Source organism: Oculina patagonica, chromosome 6, assembly GCF_052425735.1.
Source record: "Oculina patagonica isolate OP01 chromosome 6, crgOcupat, whole genome shotgun sequence".
Classification (NCBI taxonomy): Eukaryota; Metazoa; Cnidaria; class Anthozoa; order Scleractinia; family Oculinidae; genus Oculina; species Oculina patagonica.
Window position 1 is genome coordinate 10,113,122 of NC_135763.1, and position 25,079 is coordinate 10,138,200.

The following is a 25,079-nucleotide window of genomic DNA, read 5'->3' on the forward strand; positions in this document are numbered from 1 at the left end:
CTTTTGATGTTTACTCGTGTTGTTTACTTGTAACGTTTACTTAAGCTAGTCTTTAGTTAATCTCCATGCAGTCTTCAGGTGTTCGCGAGCTCGTTTTGAACTACAAATGCTTTTACCGATATATCAGTTACGATATATTTAAACATTTTCCTTATAAGGGGCCGGGGGGCCCTGGCCCCCACCTTATTTGTTGGCAGAATAGAGGCCCGAAGGGCCGAGAAAAATTATTTTCGAGAGTAGGCCCCCTCCTTATTCCAGGGGCTGGATAATAAGGCTCCCCACTTAGCTGAGGGTCTGGATCCGCTACTGGTTAGAGCGTTGAACTCCGGATACAATCAGGGTTCGAGCCCAAGCCGCGCTCTTTGTGTTGTGTTCCCGGGCAAAACACTTTGCTCCCATAGTGTCTTTCTCCACACAAGAGTCATAAATAAGTCCGGAGAAATGTTGAGCAACATGACAGAATACTTGGGGGGGGGGGGGGGGAGGGGGGGGTGAACTAGCCGGCGATGAACTAGCATCCCATGCAGGGGGAGTAAAAATATTCCTAGTCACCCCATGCTACTAGAACTGGTAAACGTTCAGCACAGATAAATGGCACTGCACGGGTTATATCTTAACCTCCCCTTACAGTTTCCATACTTCATTACAAAATTATTGGACTTATTACAGACCCATTACAGTACACTCCCGATATAATGGGTACACACCGCGTGTGTGTAACACCGACATTTTCCCAATAAATAAGGTCACTGACTGAACGTTTTAAATAATATCAAACTGAAGGGGTATCCCCGGTATGTATGTAAAGCTACGCATGTTATCGAAACCTTAACCCTTTTTCAGACTTCCTGATTTCTAGAACTGATCTTAAAAATGTGTAGGTAGATCTCGGGGATGGGCCTATCTAGGTATACAGTTCCGTGAAGACGTTTCCCCGTACCTTGTTTCCGTCACCGTCGGTGAAAGAGGGGAGACAGGGAGCACGGCCGGGTTTTGGGACAAGGCGCCGAAACTCCAACATCGCGAATGCAACAGGCCCATAATTCCACGCGCTCCGTGCTCCAACCAAGTAGGGAGACCTGGGGACAAGTCACCGTTTCCGCGGTTACGTGTTGAACTCATACATAGTATCTTGACTTGTATTATCATGCAAATACGTTACTATTGTTAGCTGAATAAACAACGGCTTTCATGGTTGGACGTATCTCAATTAGGCTGATTAAATAATGTTCTTTAATTGATAAATATCAGAGTGCAAATTACATTTCGTGCGAGCAGTCGATCTTCGCTGAGTGGAGTGAGTTATAAAAAACAATTAATACGGTAAGAAGATTCAACACAATTCGTTATTCATTTTACTCATTCAAGATATAGAGTTTTACCTTATAATTTTTATATATTATCATGCTTTTTTCGCACTATTTAAACATTTTTTAAGCTTAAGCTATTTTAACCACTCTAGGTATTGCCCGCTGGTCATTTATATTTTCCGTATTTTCCCAGCAATAAAATAACTAAACGTGCGTTATGTACATCCAAACTTATATAAAAACGAATCCGAACCGTGTTAAATTGTGTCCTGTTCGACCGATAAAAGGAATATCGTTTTCTCTGCTCTCGTCAACAGTAAGAACAAAATAATCATAATCCTCCCGCCTTTTTCGTTTGGCGCCTTTTTGTAAAGAAAACCGTTGGCTGAGTTAACATTGAAATAAATGCTAATATTGTTTTTAGAAGACGCCATTGTCCAAAAGTCAAAAACTAACAATGGTAAATGCATTTAAGAAACAAAAGAAGCTACCATTCGGAACATAATTTTCTTTCCATTCGTTATGGTTAAGCGATAGTGCTTTTAATGTCAATTAGTAGCTTAGATGCATTTATTTTTTCTGATCTTTAGTAAATGGGTTCATAATTTAGAAGTTAGGGCTGTTAGGCTTGGCGCTCAAAATAATTATGTTGCAGGTAATCAGTATTCTTGATGGTGGTTTGTTTATTTTTTCAGGCTCTCCGTAAAATGACGATGTTAATGTTATTTGCTGTCCTACTGGCATTGTCAGGATCAAGTCATGGTAAGCTAATTCTTTTTGTTGCCTGACAGCAGGGAGCATAATTATACAAAAAGCGTATGGCTGGTTGAAGCACGATTTTCTGTCAAGCCAAAATAAAACAACTTTAAATATATTTTAACAGAAACGAACATTTTTTTTCTATCTTATGCTTGCACATCATCTAATTATGTTAAGTTTTAAAACAAAAACTGATAATTCAAAACAACGCGGAAATTAGCGCGGTAATCGGCTTTCGAATAACCGGGCCCCGATTTTTATTTAGGATTTAGTTTTGCTACCACTGGTGGTCTGATCTCATCATGTAAAACGTTTGTTTAAGTCAATTAACTTCAACGCGCATCGTTTATGCAAAAATATAACTTTTCAAACGGTGTCAATCATATTTGATTTTATCGTAACCTGCGATCAGGCTTTCTTTTTTCGCGGCGGAGGGAAGGAGAAAAATCCGCCGCGACTGAAAAATAACGCCTGATCGCAGGTTAATTTTATCGTAGTATTCCTTTCCACCCTGTGTTACAACATTCTTAACCAATCACAGCAAAGTTAATTGTATTTTTGACTAATCACGTGCTGAGCCAAAAGTACTCACTGGACTTTCCCGCGCTTTCTTTTGGTGACATGTCGTTACATCATATTAAAATGGTCCTCTTCTGAAGTTGGCTCTTAAATATAGGTAAATAGCTTTGAACATGACAGCTCGAATAAAGAGCTGTTTGAACAATAAAACAGCAAACTCCCTAGTATTTGGCCATTAATGCTAGCCATAGACTGAAAACTAAATATAACTTTAAAAGGATACATCAGAGTTTGAGTGTTAAGCTGTGACCTGGCAAACTTTTGAACATCGTTTAACAGTGATTTTACTATTGGATCTAACATTGTTGTAGCCAAGGCCATTGAAGGTGAATTTTAGACATGGTGATCACATATGGAAGAAAAGCATTTTCGATAATTCTAATTTTAAAGTTAAGTTCTTCGCAATGGAAACAATTCAAATTTCAAGAGAGCTTATAATAATAATTTTAAGGGGTTTTGTGAAAAAAAAAAAAAGAAGTAGAGAATCAAATTAAGAAGTGTTCGTTGTTTATGTTTATTGACCCAACGGCAGTGCAAATCACCTCTAAATAATCTTCCTGTTACTTATATTCAGGCCGAATGTTTCCTCGTGAGGAGGTCGCACTGGACAAGAAGGACGCGTTCAACTTTTTTGGGCTTTTCAAGGATAACATCGACGATGAGTGTTATGAAGAGGGGTGTACATTTAACGAGGTTGTAAATCACTATGGCCAGTCGGAAAAGTCGGTAAGTTGACTTATTCATGTTCAAAATAAGCTTCTTTCTTGAGAGTAAGAAGCTTCAAAGTCATTATCCTCTTTCCAAAGTTATTTGAGCCAGCGGTTTTCCCATGCCCAGATTAATCTTCTTTAATTTAGCGGTTTAATGTAAATTTTTTGACAAGTATCCCCTCTCCCTTCGTACGAGAGTCCCCCCCGGGATAGCTAGGAAGTAAAAAGAGTAAATCAAACTCTTGAAGTTACAATGTTGTCTTACTTGTTATTCAAGGATTTAACCGTGTCTTTTGTTTGTTTGTGTCGTGATAGTACGAATACTGGAACACCTACCAATGCAAGCAATTTAAAAAGGATTGTAAAGGTATTGTTAGTTTTAAACACATTTTTATAATCTGGATAATAACAAGCTTAACGTATATCACTGCCCTTCTTAAAGATGATTTCCAGTCCGTACTGCGCAGACTCAGGGTTTGTTTTCATTTTTTTTTGAATTCGTTGAAACGTTACACTTCGGTGATAGCGTACATGAAGTTTTTAGTTCGCCATTACGGATCGTTTCGTTCAAGAATCACGATGAGCTTAAACGTCCGTTTGAAATACCATCGAGCTTCTTTTACTCGTTATTATTGTTTTGCAAGTATATCTGGCGTTAATAATGAAGAAAAAGGTAAGTTTTGTCCCGGAATTCTTACTTTTGCTAGTAAACATTCTTCTATTTGTGAGATTCACAAACATTGCGCAGTACGGACTGGAAATCATCTTTAACGGTTTCCATTTTAGCATAGATTTGTAAATGTCTTACCTGACCGGTCGGCAAAGTTTTGAATCAGTTGAACTAACAAAAAATCCTTTTCATTTTCCAGCAGCCTTTATGTTTGAAAAGAAGGTTTTACATTTATACAGTGAAACACCGATATAACGAAATACCAAGGACTGGGAAAATATTTTCGTTAAACCGTGCATTCGTTATACCGGAGTTATGTTCCAATGCAATTTCTTTTAACTGTAGTAACTTTGGTCAGGCTTAAGAATAGCGTTTGTTAAATAGGGGACTTTGTTATCGAAGGGTTGGATTAGTTTTAACCTACCATATTAAGACAGAAGCATATGTGATATGCTTCTGATTAAGACTATTCACAGCCTCTCTATTATTCAACGCCAAAGAACTCGAGCTAACAAACGCGAGCTCGAAGCACGAGCGGGTTGGGGCGTGGGGCGAGCAAATCCACCCCTCCCATCCTCTCGCGCACCTGTTTTGCGCTGGCGTCCAGTTCTCTCGCGATTCTTACCCCGTTACAAGGAATTCACGGCCGTTAAAAGTACTTTAGGTGCATAAGGACTAAGTTAAGTCTCTTTTTGAATGACATTTGAGTTTTCTTTAACTAATTTTGTCACAGATGTTGCTTGTCGCGGTAATTCCCTTGGAGTGGAGGATCCGTCTGTAGTATCCGGTGGAGGAATTCTTGCATCTTCTTGGTATTCACCATATGTGGATTTCGCTCCATCTCAGGGACGACTGAACAATCAGAAAGGATCATGGTGTTCAAACCGATTAGATAAAGACCCACATCCATATCTTCAGGTTAGGAAACAGCTATGTGTTAGGAACGCTTCCCAGCAAAGGAAATCCTTGTTGTTGTTTTTGTTGTTGTTGTTAGTAATCATAATGTTAATTACGATGATTAATGATGGCAATGACGATAAAAATAAATGAGTTATTTCTACTGGTAAGAGGTAAAGGCTCTCAAGAGTTTGTCATTAAGTGTAGGTGGTTTTTAAGGTAGGAAAAACGGAGGACCCGCAAGGATAACCCAGGTATGTCGCGGGGTCTAGGATTCGAACCCGGGCCATATTGGGGAGAGGCGAGCGCCCACAATGGTGCCACCCCTGCTACCTTGTCGATCGACGATATCAAACGACGACAAATAAGGACATGTAAAAGATGATGATGATGATGATGATGATGACGATATTGATGATGAGGAGGACGATAATGATGAAGATAATAATGGCGATGACGATGCTAGCGGTTGTGTTTTGTTGTTATAAAGTTAACTGACGCATTCGTTCTTATTATTATTAGGTTGAACTTCCTCAGCGCACTGGAGTTTGCGCAGTAGCCACGCAGGGATCTTCTCAATACGATACAGATTACGTCACGAAATACGAGATTCAAACATCACTGGACAGAAAGAACTGGGTAACATACAAAGTAAACGGTACAAACAAGGTAAATATAACAATAAATTCTCGTTACTTTCGTTTTCCTTGAGTTGGTGAATGGGAAAAGTTCATACTGCATATCCAGTTTTATAGATGACCAAAAAATGTTTCAAGAGTGGAAGCAGATGCAAGCTTCAATAAGACAGAAGAACACAATTACAAAGAAATTAAAATATGTTTACATTTTTTTTGCTCGGACAAAAGACTAACGATCGAAACGTCAGCTTTCCATATGACTGCGGCGGTGAATTTACCTTGCTCGAGTTCAAGTGGAAAATCAACCGACAAAACAACAGTTTAGAAACTAATCGCTTTTTTCTTTTATAATCAAAAAAGCCCTTTAATCGAAAGAAAAGTTAGATCAAATTTTACAGTAGTTTGTAATTGTATTTTAAAATTTGATTATTGATTCTTCAAGTTGATCGATTTTCGTCTCTGCATAGTTACCTATAACGTTTTTAATCTGTTTATTACCTAACAGGTTTTTCCCGGCAACACTAACGCCAAGGACATGTTAAAAATTAACCTGGATCAACCGGTTCTAGCCCTGTTTGTCCGGTTTGTCCCCAAAGAATGGAACAGCTGGCCGTGCATGCGTGTTGAGGTTTATGGGAAACCTGCCAGTAAGTCAATACAAAGTAGAGTGATACTTATAAATCTGTTATCACTTTACTATTTAGATGAGAAAGTGTATGACCAGCAATTTATTTCTCCTTCAATAGATATAGTATATCATGCCAGTAGCGAGAGTTAGGAAATTGATCACTCAATAGCTCACATCTGTGTTTCAGTAAGTTGCTGGATGCAGCTGTAGTGCAAAAGTGACGAGGCTCAAAAGCTATAACCACCTTGTACAGTACAATAACAATAAGACTGTTCAGTAGCTTTCGTTCGAATGGTCACACTGGGATTTCATCTAGAGACTCAAAAAAGCTAAAACCACCGTAATTAACAGTACCTTAAGAAAGAATCTCTGCACGAACTCCGCAGAACGACTCATCCACAATAACTTTCATGAAAATGACACAGGTTTACGTTTAATTTTTTTAATTTTGTTTTACTGTAATTATGACATTTCTTCCTTTTGTTTCAGACTGCACTGTCAGGACAACAGACAACAAGTGCTGTGTGTTTCCATTCTTGGCCAAAGGAGAAAGACACTTTACATGTGCCTCATACTCGTTCGGTAGGAAGTGGTGTGCGACAACATACAACTACGATAAAGATGACGAGTGGGGAAAGTGCTTAGGTTTGTGTTATGTTTGTCTTCCATCCTCAGGAACCCCAGTTAACTGGGTCGACACGAAGTGAACTGAGCGGCAACGACGACTCGTCGAAAGTTAACGCCCGTTTTTGTAAACTTTTGTCTCGTCGATTTTGCCACTCGGTTTACTTCTTCTCGCCCCAACTTGACGAATGTTTTTTAGAAACAAAAAATGCGCATGTAATTGCTTTCTAAAACCGCTTAAACGGCGCCATAGGCGCCTATGGACCCGTTTTAGTTAACTGTTTCTCTACAAAATTGTTCAGGTCCGGACCGATATTTAAACAGGTCCGTACCAAAATTTCTCTGTCGTGCAAACGCGCTTTTAGTATCCGCTTACTGTGTTGGCGCATATTGTTAAACTATCGCTGAAGTCACATGTTTGTTTAGATCAATATCAGGGAAACAAGGACAGTATAGGAATGTTGGTGCAAAACCGTTTCAACGAAAAACGGTTTTGAATGTTCAGTTATGAAGCAAAATGAAACAGACATTTTCTTATGAAGGGCTAAGTGCACCAGGGAAACAGGGGCATAAATTCAAAGGCCTACTGCCAATCTCGCCTTTATTCGCCTCGCCTCTACAATCTACACGGATCAAAGAGCTCTTACGGCTGACTGCCTTGGAGGGGAGCTCTCTTTTTAATGTTCTGATTAATTTTGTTATTATATATTTTTATGTGACTGTGGGCGTCATCATGAGGAGATTTGACCGTAATTAACTACAATTACTTTCTCCCAACAGACGAAGACGTGAAGGGAAAACGTGAAGGAAAAAAGGAAAAAAAGGCAAGGAAAAACGTCTACAGCTCAAAAAAGTAGCGCATCGACTGTCTCCCTAGACGTACAGCACGAAATAAAAAGAAAAACAACTTTGTAGTTTTTCTTAAACTATGTGTGTCTGTTAAATGATCTTTGATCAGTAATACTTAAACTAATTCACTAGGATTCAACATACAGAAAACACGAAATAAACACGTTTGTATTCAAGAACTGATTACGTACGTAATGATAACTTTAAATAAAGCCTTTTCTGACTCGTTAACAATTTATTTCGTCCTGTTTTGCCCCCATCCCCTCTCAAACCGTACAATAATGAGCCGAAGAAAAACCTATCAGAGTTATGGGTTAGAGACTGTTGTGAGTGTTTTGTTGTTGTTGCCGCACAATGAACGAGAAATTTTCAATACTGCACGAGGCGTAGCCGAGTGCAGTATTGAAAATTTCGAGTTCATTGTGAGGCCAGCAAGTGCGTGTATTTGTCAACAAAACACGAACGGACAGACTCTAACCCTTTTAATATACAATCTGAGTACACTGCAAGCGATTAACGAACTTCAAACAATAATTTTAAAAGTAAGAAGTGTAGTACATAATTACACAGGATTAGATCAATAATATAAAAATCACAAATAAGCCGTACAGAAATAAAGTTTAAAATGGTTCATAAAATCGTTCATCAGCTGTGGCTGTTCATAAATACAGTCAGCGAGAAGCTTGTTCAAAGCAAGTCGATGGCTTTCACAATCAAGCAACAAGCAAGTCATCGCACACAAAAATGAATTTATTGAGCTGAAGTTTACCTTTGAACATGAAAGCGCTCAAGTTGTTTCCTCTTCGATTTTTTTGTATGATCGTTATTATTTGAGAAATATATTTTTCTTCCACTTCTACAAGCCTTGAAGCTGAAGACACTCAATAATGCACGATTTTGTGCATTATTGTCAATACTGCACTGTCGGAGTTTGCTGACGACAGGTAAAGCAAAATCACGTGATCTATTTTAACCAATGGCGCGCGCGGATTTTGGACAGTGAACGAAGATTGTATATTAAAAGTGGTTAATATACAATCTTCGTTCACTGTCCAAAATCCACGCGCGCAATTGGTTAAAATAGATCACGTGATTTTGCTTTACCTGTCGTCAGCAAACTCAGACAGTGCAGTATTGACAATAATGCACGAAAATCGTGCATTATTGAAGGTGTCTTCAGCTTCAAAGCTTGTAGAAGTGGAAGAAAAGTATATTCCTCAAATTATCAACGATCCAATACCAAACAAAATCGAAGAGGATAACAACTTGAAGCGCTTTCATGTTCAAAGGTAAACTGCAGCTCAATAAATACATTTTTGTGTGCGATTGACTTGCTTGTAGTTGCTTGATTGTGAAAGCCATCGACTTGCATTGAACAAGCTTCTCGCTGACTGTATTTATGAACGACCACAGCTGATGAACGATTTTATGAACCATTTTAAGTTTTATTTCTGTACGGCTAATTTGTGATTTTTATATTATTGATGTAATCCCGTGTAATTATGTACTACTACACTTCTTATTTTTAAACATTAAGTTTGTTGTTTGAAGTTCGTTAAGTCGATGATCGCTTGCAGTTCGATGCAGTGTACTCAGATTGTATATTAAAAGGGTTAGAGTCTGTTCGTTCGTGTTTTGTTGACAAATACACGCACTTGCTGGCCTCACAATGAACTCAAAATTTTCAATACTGCACTCGGCTACGCCTCGTGCAGTATTGAAAATTTCTCGTTCATTGTGCGGCCAGCGCGTGCGTGTATTTGTCAACAAAACACTCACAACAGTCTCTAACCCATAATTATAACACGTGTACCTGCAGAGGACCCACCTAGTTTAGGGGGAGGTGGTGTCCATAACATCGCCTATCTGATGAGCCTCGTGAACAAAACTTAAAGGTCTAGGAATGTTAAGTTAGACATCAAGATCTGGACTGCTCTAATAAACAACAAGAAAGTCTGAATTTTGTTTCTCAGTTTTTACGTCTTGTAGATTGGGGGCTATACAAAAAAGAGACCATGTTGTTGACAAAAAAACGCCATGCGAGCTTTTTTTTGATTTCCCTTTAACCAAGATCCAAATATATAGTTGTTATTTCTCCACTGTTACGCTGAGATGATTTTAATGAAATGAACACAAAATTTCCAAGCGTATTTGTTGTTCATATTAAAGCGTGGTAGCGAAACGTCCTGATCGCGGGAAACCAAAGGGTTTGACGGTGAGAATAGGAATTTAAGGAGCTCTTTCTTAAGCCACGTGCCATACATTCTCTCGTTATTATTTAAAAGGCTTGTAGAAAACGATTTTTCGCCCCTACCCCTTGTAAATCATTACGATACTGCTAGTCTTTTTGCATCTTATTCTACATGTATATGCCTCCTTAATTAGGCATGTAGATTTTTTCTTCCTCTCAATTTGGAGGCGAAAAGTTTAATAGATTCATTCAGTTTATATTACAGTTCAATTATTTTTCTGATAGTTTACTCAAACAATGGTTTTTACATGTTGGGTAAACAACAAAGCATGAACTTTGCATCCGATATAAAATACAAAGTAAATTATATTGTCTGATTTTTTTTGTGTTTCGCAATTTTTCCATGCACCTATTGTTAACGTTTACGAAAATTTGTGGTTCCATTCAATAAATGTTGAACTTTCAGAAGGAAATTCAGCTTATTATTAAACTAGCTGTGTTTGTATTCAGCCTGTGTGACGGATCAAAAAACACTTGATTGACATTTCATTTGAAGTTAATTGGTCGTAAAAAGTTTTGTCAGTTAAACTTAGAATAAGCGCCAAAAGCTGAAATCAGGCTCTAAAGAGAGTAAAACCCTTACACAACATTTTTACATCGAAAATGCTGTTCTTGTGGGTCGCTTTACTGCTGGCAACAACTTTACCTTCAAGTAGTAAGTCGACTTAATGCTTGTAATTTTAATCTTCATGTCGTCAAAACACATTTTTTATTATACCTTAGTTCTAAGCTTGTTTGCCAAAACATAGGTCTCTCTCGCCGCGCCCAAGATGTGGTCTTGAGCAAGAAGGAGGCTTTGTCTTTTCACAAACGCTTTATTGATGATAACATAGACGAGGAATGCTATGGAGAGGAGTCTTGTAATTTTGAGGAGGTGGTGGAAAAGTTTGGGCATTCGGAACAATCGGTTGGTATAGCTTACAATTTGAATCAAAATATAAACGCCTAGAAAAAAATTACAGAAATAGCCCACCATTAGGATATTCAATTATTTATTACTAGAATGCATTATTGGCAGGATAAATGATATTCTTACTTTTCGCGCTTATAATTACAATTTCTGCCCTTTGCGCGTAAGGGTTAAATGAATAATGTTATGTATTTGAATACATTACTTAGTAATTACTGTATTGCTCAGGTTTACTTTTGTTTATTTATCAAAGTAACTTTTATGAATTAAAAACAGCCAAGAATCGAATGATTGCATGGCAGAACTGTGTGAAGTGTAAATCGAAGCAATTTAGGAGGTGAACTACAGTACTGAACCCCCTCTGTATTTTGTTTTGTCTATTTCTGACTGAACAAAACGGAATTGGAATATAATAATTTAGTTTATTTTAAGTAAAATTTATATTTTGTTCGCAGTATGAATACTGGAATAAATACCACTGCAATACATCAAAACAGCGCTGCAAAGGTAAATAGCTTTTTTCATGAACAACAGTTTGGAATAACGAAGTTTAATCTTATTCTGTTTACTTATTATTGCATTTTATATTGGTTGAGACCGGAGCATATCCAATCATGTCACAAGAACTTCATGGAAATAGACAGGCAGCAAATTATTACTTGACATATACAGCAAGTTTATGTTTTTCAGCGTAAAATAAGAGGGGGAAAGTTCCCGTCTTTTGCTGGTTTTTATTTTACCTTGGCTTGGGAGCGCGACACAGCAAGGAGTTACTTGTGTATTTTGAGGTGTTCATATTGACAAGAGTTTTACATACATTTTATTTGAGCTTAGTTTTCAATCGCAGATAAACGTCCACTCGACACAGGCAGTGTTCACGATATCGCTAATGTCTTTGATTTAACTGCTCTCTGAAATTATTATTTATGTAATAGTGTAATACAGTTAATGTTCTTGTGCGTAAATACGTTTTCGGCCCTTCTTTTAGCACCTTTGTTGTGAAATCATGATTTCCATCTTTTTCTCCCCATTGTAAATAAAGAAAACCTTGTACCGGCTAATTTATTTTTACCTCTTACCTAGACCTCGCATGCCGCGGTTATCCAATCGGAATGGAGAACGGAAAGATCCCGGATGAAAACATCGCCGCGTCGTCATGGCAAGAGCCATTCCATGCGTTCCGACCTGAGGCGGGTCGCCTTAACAAAGATGACGGTGTGTGGTGTCCTAACACCATAGGGGAGGTGGACAAGGAGTATTTTCTTCAAGTGGAGTTTCCGGCTAGGTACAACATCTGCGCTGTAGCTACTCAGGGTTCACCTCTCTACAATACCGACTGGGTGAAGAAATACCGCATTCAGTACTCCATGGACGGCGAGAATTTCACGCTGTACACCGAGAACGGAACTGTTAAGGTAGACGGATGTTCCATGATATCCGGGGGGGGTACTCAATAAAGTTTTATTCGGTGAGGTCTCGCCCCGAGGTCCAAATGCTGATCCTTTTATATATCATTTTTAAAAGAAAGGAAACTTAATGGCACCCCGTTCACATACCAACCGACAGGGACACTGAATATGTTGTCTATATACATGATAGTTTGTTCTACCCTTATCTATGCTTCAGTTTGTGAACCCCTAGCCATTGAAAAGGTACCCCTTTCAGACGGTGCTCCCCGTATAGCCATAATAGACAGTAGCCTCGGGCACAGCACGGACTGGGGTGCTTGTAGTGGAAAGTAGCGCTGAAAGATATAGCGCGAAGACACTCACACATACCATCATTTCTTTTCACGCTTAATAATGCTATATATAAAAAAACACATTTTCATCCAAAGATCGCTTTGATAATACACCTCATACAGTAGTACTGATAATGCACTTCTGTTTTTTTTTGCAGGAATTTACTGGCAACACTAACGCCAATGAAATGGTAAAAAATGATTTAAACCGACCAATCACAGCTCATTTCATTCGTTTTCTTCCAGTGGAATGGAATTACAAACCATGTATGAGGGTAGAGGTGTATGGAACTGCCATTGGTAAGGTTAAAACTCCTGGGGTACTCCCCCAAAATGGCTATACGGGTGTGTGCAGCCCAACGGGGTCGTGACTTTGGGCTCCCGATCTAGAACGGGGTACCCATTTTAGAGGTCATTCCTAGAACGGGGTATGATATTTCGAAGGCATGATATTATCAGCAGTCAAAACGGGGTGTTAAAAAATCAGGCCTGTTTCTAGAAAGGAGTATCAATTTGAATGGAAATTCTTTCTAAAACGGGGTGCTACTTTGGAGACCCGGGCGGCACATACCCACCCAAAATATACCTGAGTACCTTTCCCCTCGGGTTAAACTTCATTCCGTAAGTCCTTAAGGACAGAGTAATAAAATGTTTTTGTGTGGAGCTATTTATTTATTGTCGACCATCAAGTAGGGTAAAATTTAAGCATAACTATTGTATGATTGTACGTGACTGCCAAACGATGGCCCAAAAATAGAAATTCATTGTGTTTATTGTGTCCACTTTATTTCGTGTTTTGCAGCTTGTCCTTGGAAAACAAAGAATGAAAAATGCTGCGTGTTTCCTTTCACGTTCAAAGGAAAGAAACATTACAAGTGCATCATAGATTGGGTATGGATGCCTTGGTGTGCTACAACTTCAGATTTTGACAAGGATGGCGAATGGGAAAACTGTCTTCCAAGTAAGTACCGTTTTCTTTTCCATATAATTATATAACATAAATTTAATAAACTGTATCAATATCTATGTGAGAAATCCCCACGAGTGCAAATAAGGTTATTTTTTCCAGTGTAATTTTAACACTCTGTTCTACAGACACACTTTCGATCACTCACTGCCCATTGTGCCCACTGGCAGGAAGGGCAGTAACAAAGTTCTTCCACCGCTGTCTGTCTTTGGCCAGCTGTTGGATGATGTTCCAGCTTTGGTTTAAGCCCTTCAATTCTGCCTCAGCTGTTCATCGCCATGTATTCTTGAGCCTGCCACGCTTGTGTCTGTAACTTGTGCCAGTCAGTTCCCGTTTCATACAGGGTTCGAAACCTATTCTGGTCTTAGTCTTGGTGTCTAGGACTTTCGTAATCCTGTCAGTGTCTTCCTTGGGGATTTCACCACTGCCATTCATCCATGTCATTTGAGGTGACTCCGAAGGGCCACGGCACACCGATGTGGTTGTATCCTCTGTTGCTGACTCGTCCCCAGTCGTCTGTTCTGTCTCTCCTGTGTTGTCTCTCCTGTGTCCAGGGAAACTGGGTCAAACTGAAAACGGAGGGAATCACCCCTCGGGGAGGGCTCCCCGCGCTTCTCACGTTAATATTAATAGGCGAGACTGAGAGACGACTGGGGACCAGTCGGCCTCTGTTGTTGTTTCTGTGACAGTCTTTCTTACAGAACTGTGTGCCTAACCCCCAACCTGGAGGGCTAGGGGATCACGATTTGTCAGGCCCCTGCCCTTTGACCTATCCGGCATGGGTGGCCCTACCAGGAGTACAAGACTCCAGCCAAGCCGGCATAGCTCTCTGGGTCGCTGGGGACACGCAAATCACCCCGCCACGATAAGGTAGTGATCCCACAAGGGTGGATAATTCTGTCGATTTTTTTGCAATCGGCATTCGATTCTGCAGACAGGTGACGAGAAACCGTCATCAACAAAGGATATTTGTAATCGACTGTACTAGCTAGGGAAAATGCGTATGCTCGTGTTTATGCAAGCAAGAACCAACCTTTAAAAATTGCCTCTTGTAACATGGCGCGCTGGAACATTTTCAAAGCAACATTTTCTTGCGGAAACACTTTGCAGGTTTTTTAAAGGAAATCAAATATCTGCAACATTTAATATTGCCCTAGTTTTGCTGTAATTTAATCTTAACAGTCTCCGTTACGTTTTTCTTCTTTTTCTTTAGAAAGCAAGCAATAAATGGAGTCATCAGAACCTTTAGTAGAGGAACTGACCCAGAAGTAGTAAGAAGCAGTGTATGGGCAACTTAACTGTGTAACACTTTGGAGGAACAAACACTGACGTCCAGTGTAGTTGGCTCCTTGAACAATAAAAAAAGTTGAGAAATCAAAGAAAGATGTAACTTGTGTTGTCATAAAGAAAAAATCTGAATCCCGGACGGGAATCATGCAATGTTTGTCCAGCTTTAGTACTTTGCTACGCCTTTTCTTGTCTGTTAATGCCCCTGTTGTGTCGTCCAAGACCCTGGGCCCCTCCCAAGTATTAGAATTCATGGGTATTGAACTAGATAGCACACGTATGGAAGCCCGGCTCCCCGAGGACAAACATCTCCGTACCCGAGAACTATTAAATTCCTTTGCAAAGCGCCGTTCAGTGCGCTTACTTGAGCTTCAGTCGCTCATTGGTACCCTTCAATTCGCCAGCAAAGCAGTGCTCCCGGGAAGACCATTTTTACAACGGATGATTGATCTTACTAGGGGGATACGTAACCGTTTCCACCATATCCGTCTAAACAAAGAGTTTTTTCAAGGACCTTAATATGACCCATGTGGAAAGCCTTCCTTGCAGGGTGGAATGGGCGTTGCTTCTTCCTAGACTCCACCATCACCCCATCCCTGGACATGGATTTGTATACTGATGCTTTCGGTACAATTGGTTTTGGGGGATATTTTAAAGGGAAATGGTTCCAGGGCAGATGGCCTCCCCACATGCAACTTAACAAAGACAGGGGAATAAGCATCGAATGGCAAGAACTTTTCCCCATAACTGTAGCATGTGCGATATGGTTCCCTTATTTTTCTGGGAAGCGCATCCAGTTTTGGTGCGATAACCAGTCTGTAGTTGCGATCTTAAATTCAGGTCGCTCCAAAGCTCCCCGCATTATGGATCTCTTACGGTTCCTTGTCCTTTTATCTATGAAGCATAACTGGTTTTTTTTTTTTGGGGTTTTTGTCCGGGCCCGCCATGCCCCGGGGGTTTCCAATGAGATTGCTGATGCGCTCTCACACTTTCAGGTTTCTCGTTTCCGGGCAGCTAGAAATCTATTAGTTTATTAGTATTTTGTAATATTAAGTATAATACACGACCCCACAAGCATTGTGCTTTAAACCCTATCGTTTGTAAATAAAGGTTTTGATGATGATGATGAGCTGCTCCTACAGCGGAACAAACCCCTTGCACCATCCCGCCTTCGCTCATGACCCTTTGAAAGACGAAGTCCTGATGTATGCAAACTGAGGCCTGGCATGGACTACTAACCGTACGTACGCAACAGGGGAGAAACAATTCATACAATTTTGCCTTATGAATAGACTCATCTCTAGTGAAGGGGCAGGATATTCTCCCAGCCTCAGAGGGGACCCTTATCTATTTTATGTCCTACCTGGCCAGAAAAGTTAAGCACAGTACCATCAAACTTTATTTGGCTGCAGTACCCAATTTCCTTTTTTTGCGTGGGCATGAGGACCCCCTAAAGGGTAAACTATTATTACATAAAGTCCTTCGCGGTATTCTCCGCCTCCAGGGTAACACCCGTATCCTACGCCAGCCGGTCACGTCAGAGGTTTTACTCGCTATACGTCCCATTTTGCGTTCCTGGTTAAGGGAACGGGATTTCGGTATGATTTGGGCAGCCTTTACACTGGCTTTCATTTGTTTTCTTCGCTGTAGCAAATTTATTTATCCAGGGGTACGTTTCGCCCCCAATTTGACCTGACGGCTGACTGTGTGTCATTTCACCCCTCTCTGGCTAGCCCGCTTCTCAAGTCTTCTAAGACCGACGTTTTTAAGAAAAAGAAAAACATTTTCCTTGTTTGTATTTAAACACTAGAGTGTTTCTGTCGAGTTTTAGTAGAAACTCAGCCGGTTTTATTGAAAAGCCGCGAATCCGTTTGGTTCTCCCACTGTTTTCTTTTCGCTGATAGAACACGATCGCGAGCGCATCGCCCTTAAAAGGGTTAATTTTTCTTGATTTTTGGCTTAAAAGTACATAAAATTGTAGGTTTTGGACTGCGATCCTTTAGAGTGCGCCTCGTTGACTATTCGCTCATAGAAAATGAGGGCGAGTAGTCGAATTGTTAAATAGAAGTAAGGCTTTTAGCGCACTTTCCCACAAAATGTAATAAAACCAAACTGCTAAAATAATTCTTGGTGTCACTAATAGTCTTGGTGCATGCAAGTAGATCAGTTAATTTTTCTTTGACAATGGAAATTTGTTAAAATATAAAAGGCTAAAAACAATAAACAATTTATAATAAAACGCCGAACGTTTATGACTGCTTAGTCATCCTTAATAAGTTCAAAACTGATACATTTTAATTAAGTATACAGAAAAAAACCCGCGGGTAATAACCTATTGCTTTTCATATTAGCCTAAACAGGTTCTTACAAAAATGGTTATTAACACAGATTGAGGCTAATTAGGTTCTTAAAAGGTTCTTAATTTTTGAGGAAAAAATTTCAATGTCGTTTAATAGAGATTTTAGTGGTATTCGGCCTTTTTTCTTAATAAGGCTTCTAGGTTAATTACGTATCTCCAAAGATGTTGACCTTATTATATTTTTCCCAAAAGTAAACAAATTTAATCAATTTTAGAAAATAGGAACCTGTTTTCAAATTTTAGGCTAAATAGGTTCTTATAAAAATGGTATCGAATTTGCAAATTTTAGCCTAACAGGTTCTTAAATGCTAGGTTCTTACTCGCGGGTTTTACTGCATTTCGGAATCCTATATTATAGTTCCGTTTTACGCTCTGACGGTTGTCCAGGGTTATTTTTACCCGCTCAAAGTAATGTGAATACAAAGCAGAAATATAGTTAAACAAGAACGAATGACAGAACCGTAAAAAGCCCTCCCTGCAGTGCAGGGGTTTTCCGTGGGCGCGCGTAGTACTAGTTCGCAATCGAGTAGATTCGCCGCCATGTTGGATGAGGGCAGAGAGAGGTTTGGAAGCGAGGAAAAGCGAGAGGGGAGAGGGGGTGGGGGCTGGAAGAAGAAAATTCCCCTCCCCATCCCCCTCACTGTCTTTTTAGCCTCACTCCCACTACCCTAGGACACGTTTCTCCTATCCCCAAACCCTCCAGAGTAAGAATCCAAGATGGCGCCCGGTCAAAATGCGTTCGAATATGCTCACTAAATACGCCTGCTTTGCACGGAACTTTGCACGGAACTATGGAATATCAAAAATGGATTGGCATAACCTATCGTTACCACGTGAATAAATGCCTAAGCATAGGAATGTTTTCCCGATCGGCATAATTTACATAGATTGTCCCGCGAGCGCGCACACGAACTAGCCCTCGCGAGATAAGGGACTTTCAGATCGAAGTACGAGAACGGGATAGAGTACGAGTACGACTTCATTCCAGTAACCTTTCCAGAGCCCTCACTTCTCTCTGTTTCTGACCAGTTGAAAAGGAGACTAACGATACAAATTTGATGTGAAATGTGAAAATCAAAAGCATATGCACTTAATCTCATAGCCTACCACGCACGAGGAATAAACACAACGCGCGAGGGCAAGAAAAGACAGAACCTGCCGTGACCATGAGAATAAATTCGTGAGCATGGGAATGTATTGTCAATCGACCTGATGCTCACGTGATAAGTGGACTAAGGTTACAGAACACGCCAGGTGTTAACCAATCAGATGACGAGGGAAGCTCTTCATAGAATAAAGAGAAGGGCTTTCAGGCTACTTTGGTCATTATAAGCGTTCACGCCTGGAGAGTTCATTCAGGCGAGCTTACAGTAAACCCTGAAGCGCCTAAACTCTTTGACATCACACATCGAAAATGTTGTCCATTTGGGTCGCGATACTGCTGGTAAACATGTTTCCGATCTCTTTGAGTAAGTCTACTAATCAAGAAATTATTTCGTTCATTTGTTTCTTCCTTGATAATATATAGCTGTTTTACTGAGAGCTTGTTTGCCAAAATAACAGGCTTTTCTCGCCGCGCCCATGATGTGGTCTTGAGCCAAAACGAAGCATCTTCATTTTACAAACGTGTTTATGAAGGTATAGACGAGGAGTGCTACGCAGAAGGCTGTGTTTTCGAAGAAGTTACGGAACGTTTCGGTTATTCAGAGCAGGCGGTAGGTAAAGCTTGTTAAAAAATATAAAAACATTTTCCTTGTTTCTATCGAGCCATAGAAGTAAGGCTTTTAGCGCGCTTTCTTATAAGATGTAGTAAAACTGGACTGCTAAAATAATTGTCTTTGCCACTTTTGGTCTCGGTGCATGTAAGTATATCAGCTAATTTTTCTTTGACACTGAAAATTTGTTAAAATATAAAAGGCTAAAAACGATAAACAATTTATAATAAACGCCAAACGTTTATGACTGCTACCGTAAGGTTACTATTTTTAGCGGCTACTAATTTTAACGATTTTTTCAGAGCAAGATTTTGCGACTATTTAATTTAGCGATTTTTTGAAAAATTTAAAAGGTTAGTGATATTGTGTAAACCAGTTTTTAATGAACATATAGCTAAGATGGAAATAAATGTTCAGTAAAAGAACAAACTCACTTGAAATTGAATGAGCTTTTGCATTGCCAGAACGAACAAAGTTACCGGCATCTATTTTCAAAATAGTTTTTTAAGTCGACTCTGCTTATTTTGTTTCCTTCTTGGGTGGGAGGTACTTAAACTTAACGAGTATTAAATTTGACCGAGACAAATTTTAGCGAGTACTTAATTTAGCGATTTTAGCCCAACTCGCGAAGATTGCTAAAATTAGAAGCCGCTATAACAATAGTAACCTTAAGGTAAGTCATCGTTGAAAGTTTAAAACTGATACATTTTAATATAGTATATTTCAGAATCCCATTTTTAGTTCCGTTTTATGCTCTGATGGTTGCCGGGGTTATTTTTACCCGCTTAAAGTAATGTGAGTGCAAAGCAGAATTATAGTCAAACAAGACACCGAATGACAGAACCAATAGTCCACTCTGCGCCATTTTCGGTCATTCCACTGATAGCTGACAATTGGCCAAAATTTTAAGTGTTAGCTGAAACGAAGAAAACAAATATTGATCAAATCCAGCAAGTGGCATCAGAAAGGACTTGAACCCAGAACCTCCGGATTACATAGTGCCAGTAAACCACTCAACCACGTTGCTTTTCGATATATCGATTTATTAATTAACAAATTGTCACGATGCTCACATACGGCCAGAACAGACTCGCTCCCAGTCCCTACTTATTTGTTCCCAAAAGCGATAAAAGACTGGGGCGGAATGAGGCGAGGAAATGAAATGAATAAAATACTTTAATAAAAGTGTCTGAGGTATTTAGCTTAAAAAAACTAATTGTGGACACTATTTACATTATTTTATATCTAAGCTATTTAAAGTTAAAATATTTACACTTACATTCTAAGAAGAAGAAAAAGAACCGTACTACATAGATAAATAAATAGATAAATGAATAAATAAATAAATGACAATAGAATATAAAATTTTATAATAAAAGTAGGTAAAAGATAAAAATTGCAGTTAAGAATTAAAAATTTAAAATTTAAAAATGTATATCGGCTAGCTGCATATGTCACATTTACACTCAGTTTGTAAAAGACGTGTGAGGTCTTTTCTCCCAATACTGTTTTTAAAACTCGTGACATAAGGTTTCTCTCTATCACTGTAGTCTAGTTTGTTCCATAGATAAGGCCCGAAATATGGTAAAGAATGTTTTCCATAATGTACTGTGCGAAAACGTGGAATATTAAAATCAGCGTTCCTCAGATTATATCGTTTCGAGGCTGTATTAAATATTTCTGTTATATAAGTGGGCACAAGTCCGTGTTTTACTTTATACATTAGAATGGCAATGTTTTGTAGTCGTCTTTGGTTCAGACTTGGTGGACCTGCTCTTTTCAATAGCTCACCGTAGGTCTCCGATCGGGATTTAAAGACTGCCCTGGGTGCGCGCTCTTGAACTCTCTCCATTTTCTTCTTATCGGATGATTTGAAAAAGTGCCATACAATATCACAATATGTAAGGTGAGGCAAAATACTAGATTTGTACAGCTGTAACTTTGCAGACCATGGAATTAGATTACGTAGTCTCATTAACACCCCATACAACCTTACAACTCGTTTTCTTGAAGATATCACTGATGCAATGCGTTCTAGTCAAAACCGCCTCGGGAGCGACTGGAGACGAGTCTGCGGCCAGAAAGTCATTGCTATAAGTCTTTCGTACATAACTGATAAGATTCGTTCGAAGTCTTGCAAAGCGCTGCATAACCACATGAAATATTTTTCGTTGACAATTTTGTTGAGAAATAAAACTCAATCTTGTGGAACGTCTCTTTTTAGCCAACTCGGCCTACGGCCTGCGCGCGACTTCCCAGGATAATTCTTAATCAATTTATTTCTATCTTTGTTTGTAGTATGAATATTGGAACACTTGGCGCTGTAATAAGACTCATCTCCAGTGTAAAGGTGAGGAAACTCTTAGTACACCAGAAGGATGTCTGTTCTCATATAATACGAGCGGACATTTTGCTCATTGCTCGTATTCTTCCTCGCCCCAAAATACTACGTAACTTGCAAAACCTCCGGGCGTATTATATGTTAAACTATCGAATAAGGTGTATACCGTATTTTCTCGATTAAACGCCGGGTCAAAAAACAGGGTTTTTTAACCGTTAATCGATTTTCTTGGCTCTACGGTCCTAAATTTCTCTAAACTTTGCTAGAAATTCACTTTCTGACACTGCAGTAGTTTTTGATGCAATTTCCATGTAAAAATGTACAACATTTTACTTGGCGCATGCGCATAAGCCAAAATTTGGACTGAAAATTTGCTGAACCGTTCCCATTTTTTTTCTTGCTCCTTTCCTTTTCGTATTTTCTGCTTTCTTATTCTCTCTATCTTTTACTCTGTGCACCCCTTCTACTGGCCCGAAAAGTTTTGATCTTAATCAATGGAAAACCCTGGAAAGGAGACCATGATCAAGTACGGGTATATTGACCTGTTTTAGCACCAATATTACACCAAAAACTGATCACGATTTTTTCGATTAGCTCTGTCGGAATGTAATCCTGTGGTAAGATCTATCCAAACTCTTTAAGTTGCACATCACAAAAATCTGCTGACGTGTAAATTGGTGACGTCATAAGTGGTTGAATGGCCATTCCTCCGGAATAATTTGGACTTAAGGGTTAACTGTTATGTTCATGTGCGCATGCTCATTTTATTTGTTTCCAGAAATCCAATGCCGCGGTAACCCAATCGGGATGGAGAATGGAACTATCCCGGATGAGAGCATTACAGCTTCGTCATGGCAGGATCCCTTTAAACCTGAAGCCGGTCGCCTTGGTAACAAGGACGGTGCATGGTGTGCTAACACTTCTGAGAAAGGGCACAAAAAGAGTTTTCTTCAAATCGAGTTTCCTTCCACATACAGCGTCTGCGCTTTTGCTGCTCAGGGTTCGCCCGTCGATTCTTCCAGCTGGGTAACGAAATATCGGATTCAGTACTCTGTGGACGGACAAAACTTCAAAGCTGTTGTGGTACGTATATATTATAAAGGTGGGGTTTTACCAGAATTTGAATGAAATATTAAGAGGTTTAAAGAAGGGATTTAAGAAAGAAGAAAGTTGATAATCCAGTTTGTTATGGGACTGTCTACCAATGTTTAACATTAATTCTCCAATATTCTTTATTTCTCTAAATTTTACTTATCCTTTGAGAAAAAAACTAACTCCGGCCTCCCCAAAATACCCCCAAATCACCCAAAAATTCACAACGCAAAATATAGATATATGAGATGGGTGAAGCGATCGTTATTTCCGTTAAACTCATATTAGCGTTGGAAAAAAACATGAAAAAAGGCCTTCAGGTAAAACCCGCCTTAAGCTGATTACTCAGAAATATATGTTGACGAAATATTTTTTTGAAACTTTCCATGAATGTTCCCTACCAAGCACTGTTTACAAAAAAAAAGAGAGATATTATGGGTCTGTGCGCGGTATTCCGTACTCGAGTTATTTGAGTACAAATAGAGGTTCAGTGTTGTACTGTTACTAATGGACATTATACCATAACCGAGAGAATTCTCGCGCGCTGATTGGTCCAAAGTTATGGTCGTTATAGTCGATGAGAGTATAGACCATGAAAGTGACGTCAGATTACGCCACGCACACGCGCGGGCTTGAAATTTGTAAGTTTGGTCTCCATGAAATAAAGCGAATTTCATCTTGTTTTGTTTGAATCAAGTACGCATTTATTTTCGGAAAGCAGGCTTGGACTTCCACTCCGGTGATCTGTCGACAAAATAATTTCCAGGCTTTTGAGTTTTTTGTCTAACTGAGAAGAACGGTGCTAGCGAACCGGCAGCGGATTCAGCGAACTGTCGTAGTTCAGTCTGAACGAAGCGCTGACAAGATCTTGAGAAAGAAAAATCATCTTGCTCGCTTCTAGCGCTGGACACACTCAACGAGAGGATAAAAGGTAATTAAAATTGTTATCCTTTGAATTCTTGTTCATCTTCTTTTGTATCATTGTCGTTTTTACGTATCGGGAAACTTTACGTCCTCCCGGCAAAGTTTCTTCACGGTCAGGCATCGCTTTGGATAAACTTAAATACTTGCACGAGTTTGTTATGGTATAAAACAAATCGACCACATTTTTCCATGGTCTACACTCTTATAGACCATAGAAATGACGCCATAAAATGTCCAAAACTTTGCAGTGAAACCACTCGCCTACGGCTCGTGGTTCCACTTGAGATTTGAACATTTTCTGACGTCATTTATGTGGTCTATAAGAGTGTAGACCATGAAAAATGTGGTCGATTTGTTAATGATTTTGTTTTGCAGAATACCATCTCCGGCAACACAGATGCCAGTGATTTGCTCAAACACAACTTATACAAACCAATCACCGCTCGTTTCATCCGTTTCGTTCCACGGGAATGGAACAACAAACCGTGTATGAGGGTAGAGGTGTACGGAAATGCTATCGGTAAGAAATCAACTCACCCTCTCCTCCCTTAGTAAAAATATTGACATTGATTTCGCTTGAATCCCTGTAATCGCCTGGTTTGTCAGTTAACCAGAGAATTGACTGGTTTTGGGCAGAACAACAAATGCGACTTCCGTTTCTAAGTTGTCCGTGCTATTGAAGGATTTGATTTCATCTCATTCCCTGCCGTTGCTGATGTTGCTGTTTCATACAGTTTACATTCAGAATAAAAACCACCGCTTACATAAACATACCATTATAATTGTCACACTTTGAGAAGGTTTAGTTAGGTAATAAAGATTTCATCAGGCCAAAGTTAACCATACCACAGGAGCTTATCCCGGTTTCCGTAGCATTTAGAGACTAGGAGTACATCTCCCCCTCCCCCTTCCCTGGGTGGGATGCTTTTCTATCGCAGGGTTACCTCCCAACATTTAATTTCGCCGGTACCCATTTATACGCCTGGGTATAGATGCACTATGAAAGTGAAGTGTCTTGCCCAAGAACGCAACGGCCTGGGTTCGAACCCGGACCGCTCTATCCGGAGTCTGAGTCTGAGTGTGCCAATCATTGCACCACTACGCCACCCACTCCTCTAAAAAAATTACGGTAATCAAACAAACAAACAAAATACTTACATAAGTTTCATTTTTCTTGATAGGGAGCGAGCAATAAATGGGTCCCCGAAAAACCTAAACGGAAACTTAAAAAGTGAAAAGCAATGTATGGATGGATATTTGGTCGGTGAAGGAAAAACTACTGATTTTCAATGTAAGGTGATTCGTCATAGACAATAAAGAAACTGTTAAATGCAGGTTTTGTTGGCTCTGTTGTTTCTGTCAACTTGATTGCTATTGGTGCTGTCTTCTTAGCCAATCAGGAGGTAAAACCAAACTTAATCATCATTTGATTTGCACCACCGGGTAACCTACTCTGTTATTTTTTCCTTTTTAGAAAGAGCCCCTTTCCACTGTAATTAACCTTTTTCTACCTTCAATTTTCATTTTCTGTAATCGTCTTTGTATGTAATGCACCTTTTTTTAACTGGAACAGAGTAAACAGATCTCGGGATATGAGTACGTTAACAACCAAAACCAGGGGACGAGGGTGGGGCAAACTTTTATCAGTCGTCTCGGAGGTCGGCGTTGTGACACAGTGAAATCAAAGCCACGTGGTCTCTTTACGCGGAGTATTCAACTGGCTGTTCCACAATGCGTTAATTAATTATTCAGTGAGAATACCGGAAGTCTTATTACCCGGCTCGATTTCCGCCGCTATCTCGAGTCCCGTCTGCGTTCGGGAGGAGCG

At 39.6% G+C, this 25,079-nt stretch overlaps 3 protein-coding genes and 1 pseudogene across 3 annotated transcripts; all 4 read left to right on the forward strand.

Moving 5' to 3' along the window:
- Positions 1–1,264: 1,264 nt before the first annotated feature.
- LOC144656956 (uncharacterized) lies at positions 1,265–7,900 on the forward strand. The gene is made up of 9 exons (XM_078517217.1): positions 1,265–1,323; positions 2,006–2,072; positions 3,223–3,374; positions 3,674–3,725; positions 4,762–4,946; positions 5,448–5,594; positions 6,069–6,210; positions 6,681–6,836; positions 7,596–7,900. Exons 2-9 carry the CDS (start codon positions 2,018–2,020, stop codon positions 7,670–7,672), a joined length of 966 nt encoding a protein of 321 aa, XP_078373343.1. The 5' UTR covers positions 1,265–1,323; positions 2,006–2,017; the 3' UTR covers positions 7,673–7,900.
- A 2,518-nt stretch (positions 7,901–10,418) lies between these two features.
- Positions 10,419–14,912, forward strand: LOC144656866 (discoidin domain-containing receptor 2-like). Its single transcript, XM_078517111.1, has 7 exons — positions 10,419–10,567; positions 10,665–10,822; positions 11,281–11,332; positions 11,909–12,240; positions 12,725–12,866; positions 13,369–13,527; positions 14,747–14,912. Exons 1-7 carry the CDS (start codon positions 10,519–10,521, stop codon positions 14,758–14,760), a joined length of 906 nt encoding a protein of 301 aa, XP_078373237.1. The 5' UTR covers positions 10,419–10,518; the 3' UTR covers positions 14,761–14,912.
- Positions 14,913–14,996: 84 nt separating this feature from the next.
- Positions 14,997–16,524, forward strand: LOC144655976 (uncharacterized; annotated as a pseudogene).
- A 2,004-nt stretch (positions 16,525–18,528) lies between these two features.
- LOC144656128 (discoidin domain-containing receptor 2-like) lies at positions 18,529–25,018 on the forward strand. The gene is made up of 6 exons (XM_078516358.1): positions 18,529–18,648; positions 18,743–18,894; positions 21,193–21,244; positions 22,014–22,318; positions 23,627–23,771; positions 24,433–25,018. The coding sequence occupies exons 1-6, from the start codon at positions 18,594–18,596 to the stop codon at positions 24,444–24,446; spliced, it is 723 nt and encodes a 240-aa protein (XP_078372484.1). The 5' UTR covers positions 18,529–18,593; the 3' UTR covers positions 24,447–25,018.
- The last annotated feature ends 61 nt before the right edge of the window (positions 25,019–25,079 follow it).

Excerpts from the sequence above, each read along its gene's own strand:
- LOC144656956 (XM_078517217.1), top strand. The coding sequence starts at position 2,018 with ATGACGATGTTAATGTTATTTGCTGTCCTACTGGCATTGTCAGGATCA. Across the intron at positions 2,073-3,222 it reads ATTGTCAGGATCAAGTCATG|GCCGAATGTTTCCTCGTGAG; the intron begins GTAAGCTAATTC and ends ACTTATATTCAG. Across the intron at positions 6,837-7,595 it reads CGAGTGGGGAAAGTGCTTAG|ACGAAGACGTGAAGGGAAAA; the intron begins GTTTGTGTTATG and ends TTCTCCCAACAG.
- LOC144656866 (XM_078517111.1), top strand. The coding sequence starts at position 10,519 with ATGCTGTTCTTGTGGGTCGCTTTACTGCTGGCAACAACTTTACCTTCA. Across the intron at positions 12,241-12,724 it reads CCGAGAACGGAACTGTTAAG|GAATTTACTGGCAACACTAA; the intron begins GTAGACGGATGT and ends TTTTTTTTGCAG. Across the intron at positions 12,867-13,368 it reads GGTGTATGGAACTGCCATTG|CTTGTCCTTGGAAAACAAAG; the intron begins GTAAGGTTAAAA and ends CGTGTTTTGCAG.
- LOC144656128 (XM_078516358.1), top strand. The coding sequence starts at position 18,594 with ATGTTGTCCATTTGGGTCGCGATACTGCTGGTAAACATGTTTCCGATC. Across the intron at positions 18,649-18,742 it reads CATGTTTCCGATCTCTTTGA|GCTTTTCTCGCCGCGCCCAT; the intron begins GTAAGTCTACTA and ends CCAAAATAACAG. Across the intron at positions 22,319-23,626 it reads AAAACTTCAAAGCTGTTGTG|AATACCATCTCCGGCAACAC; the intron begins GTACGTATATAT and ends TTTGTTTTGCAG.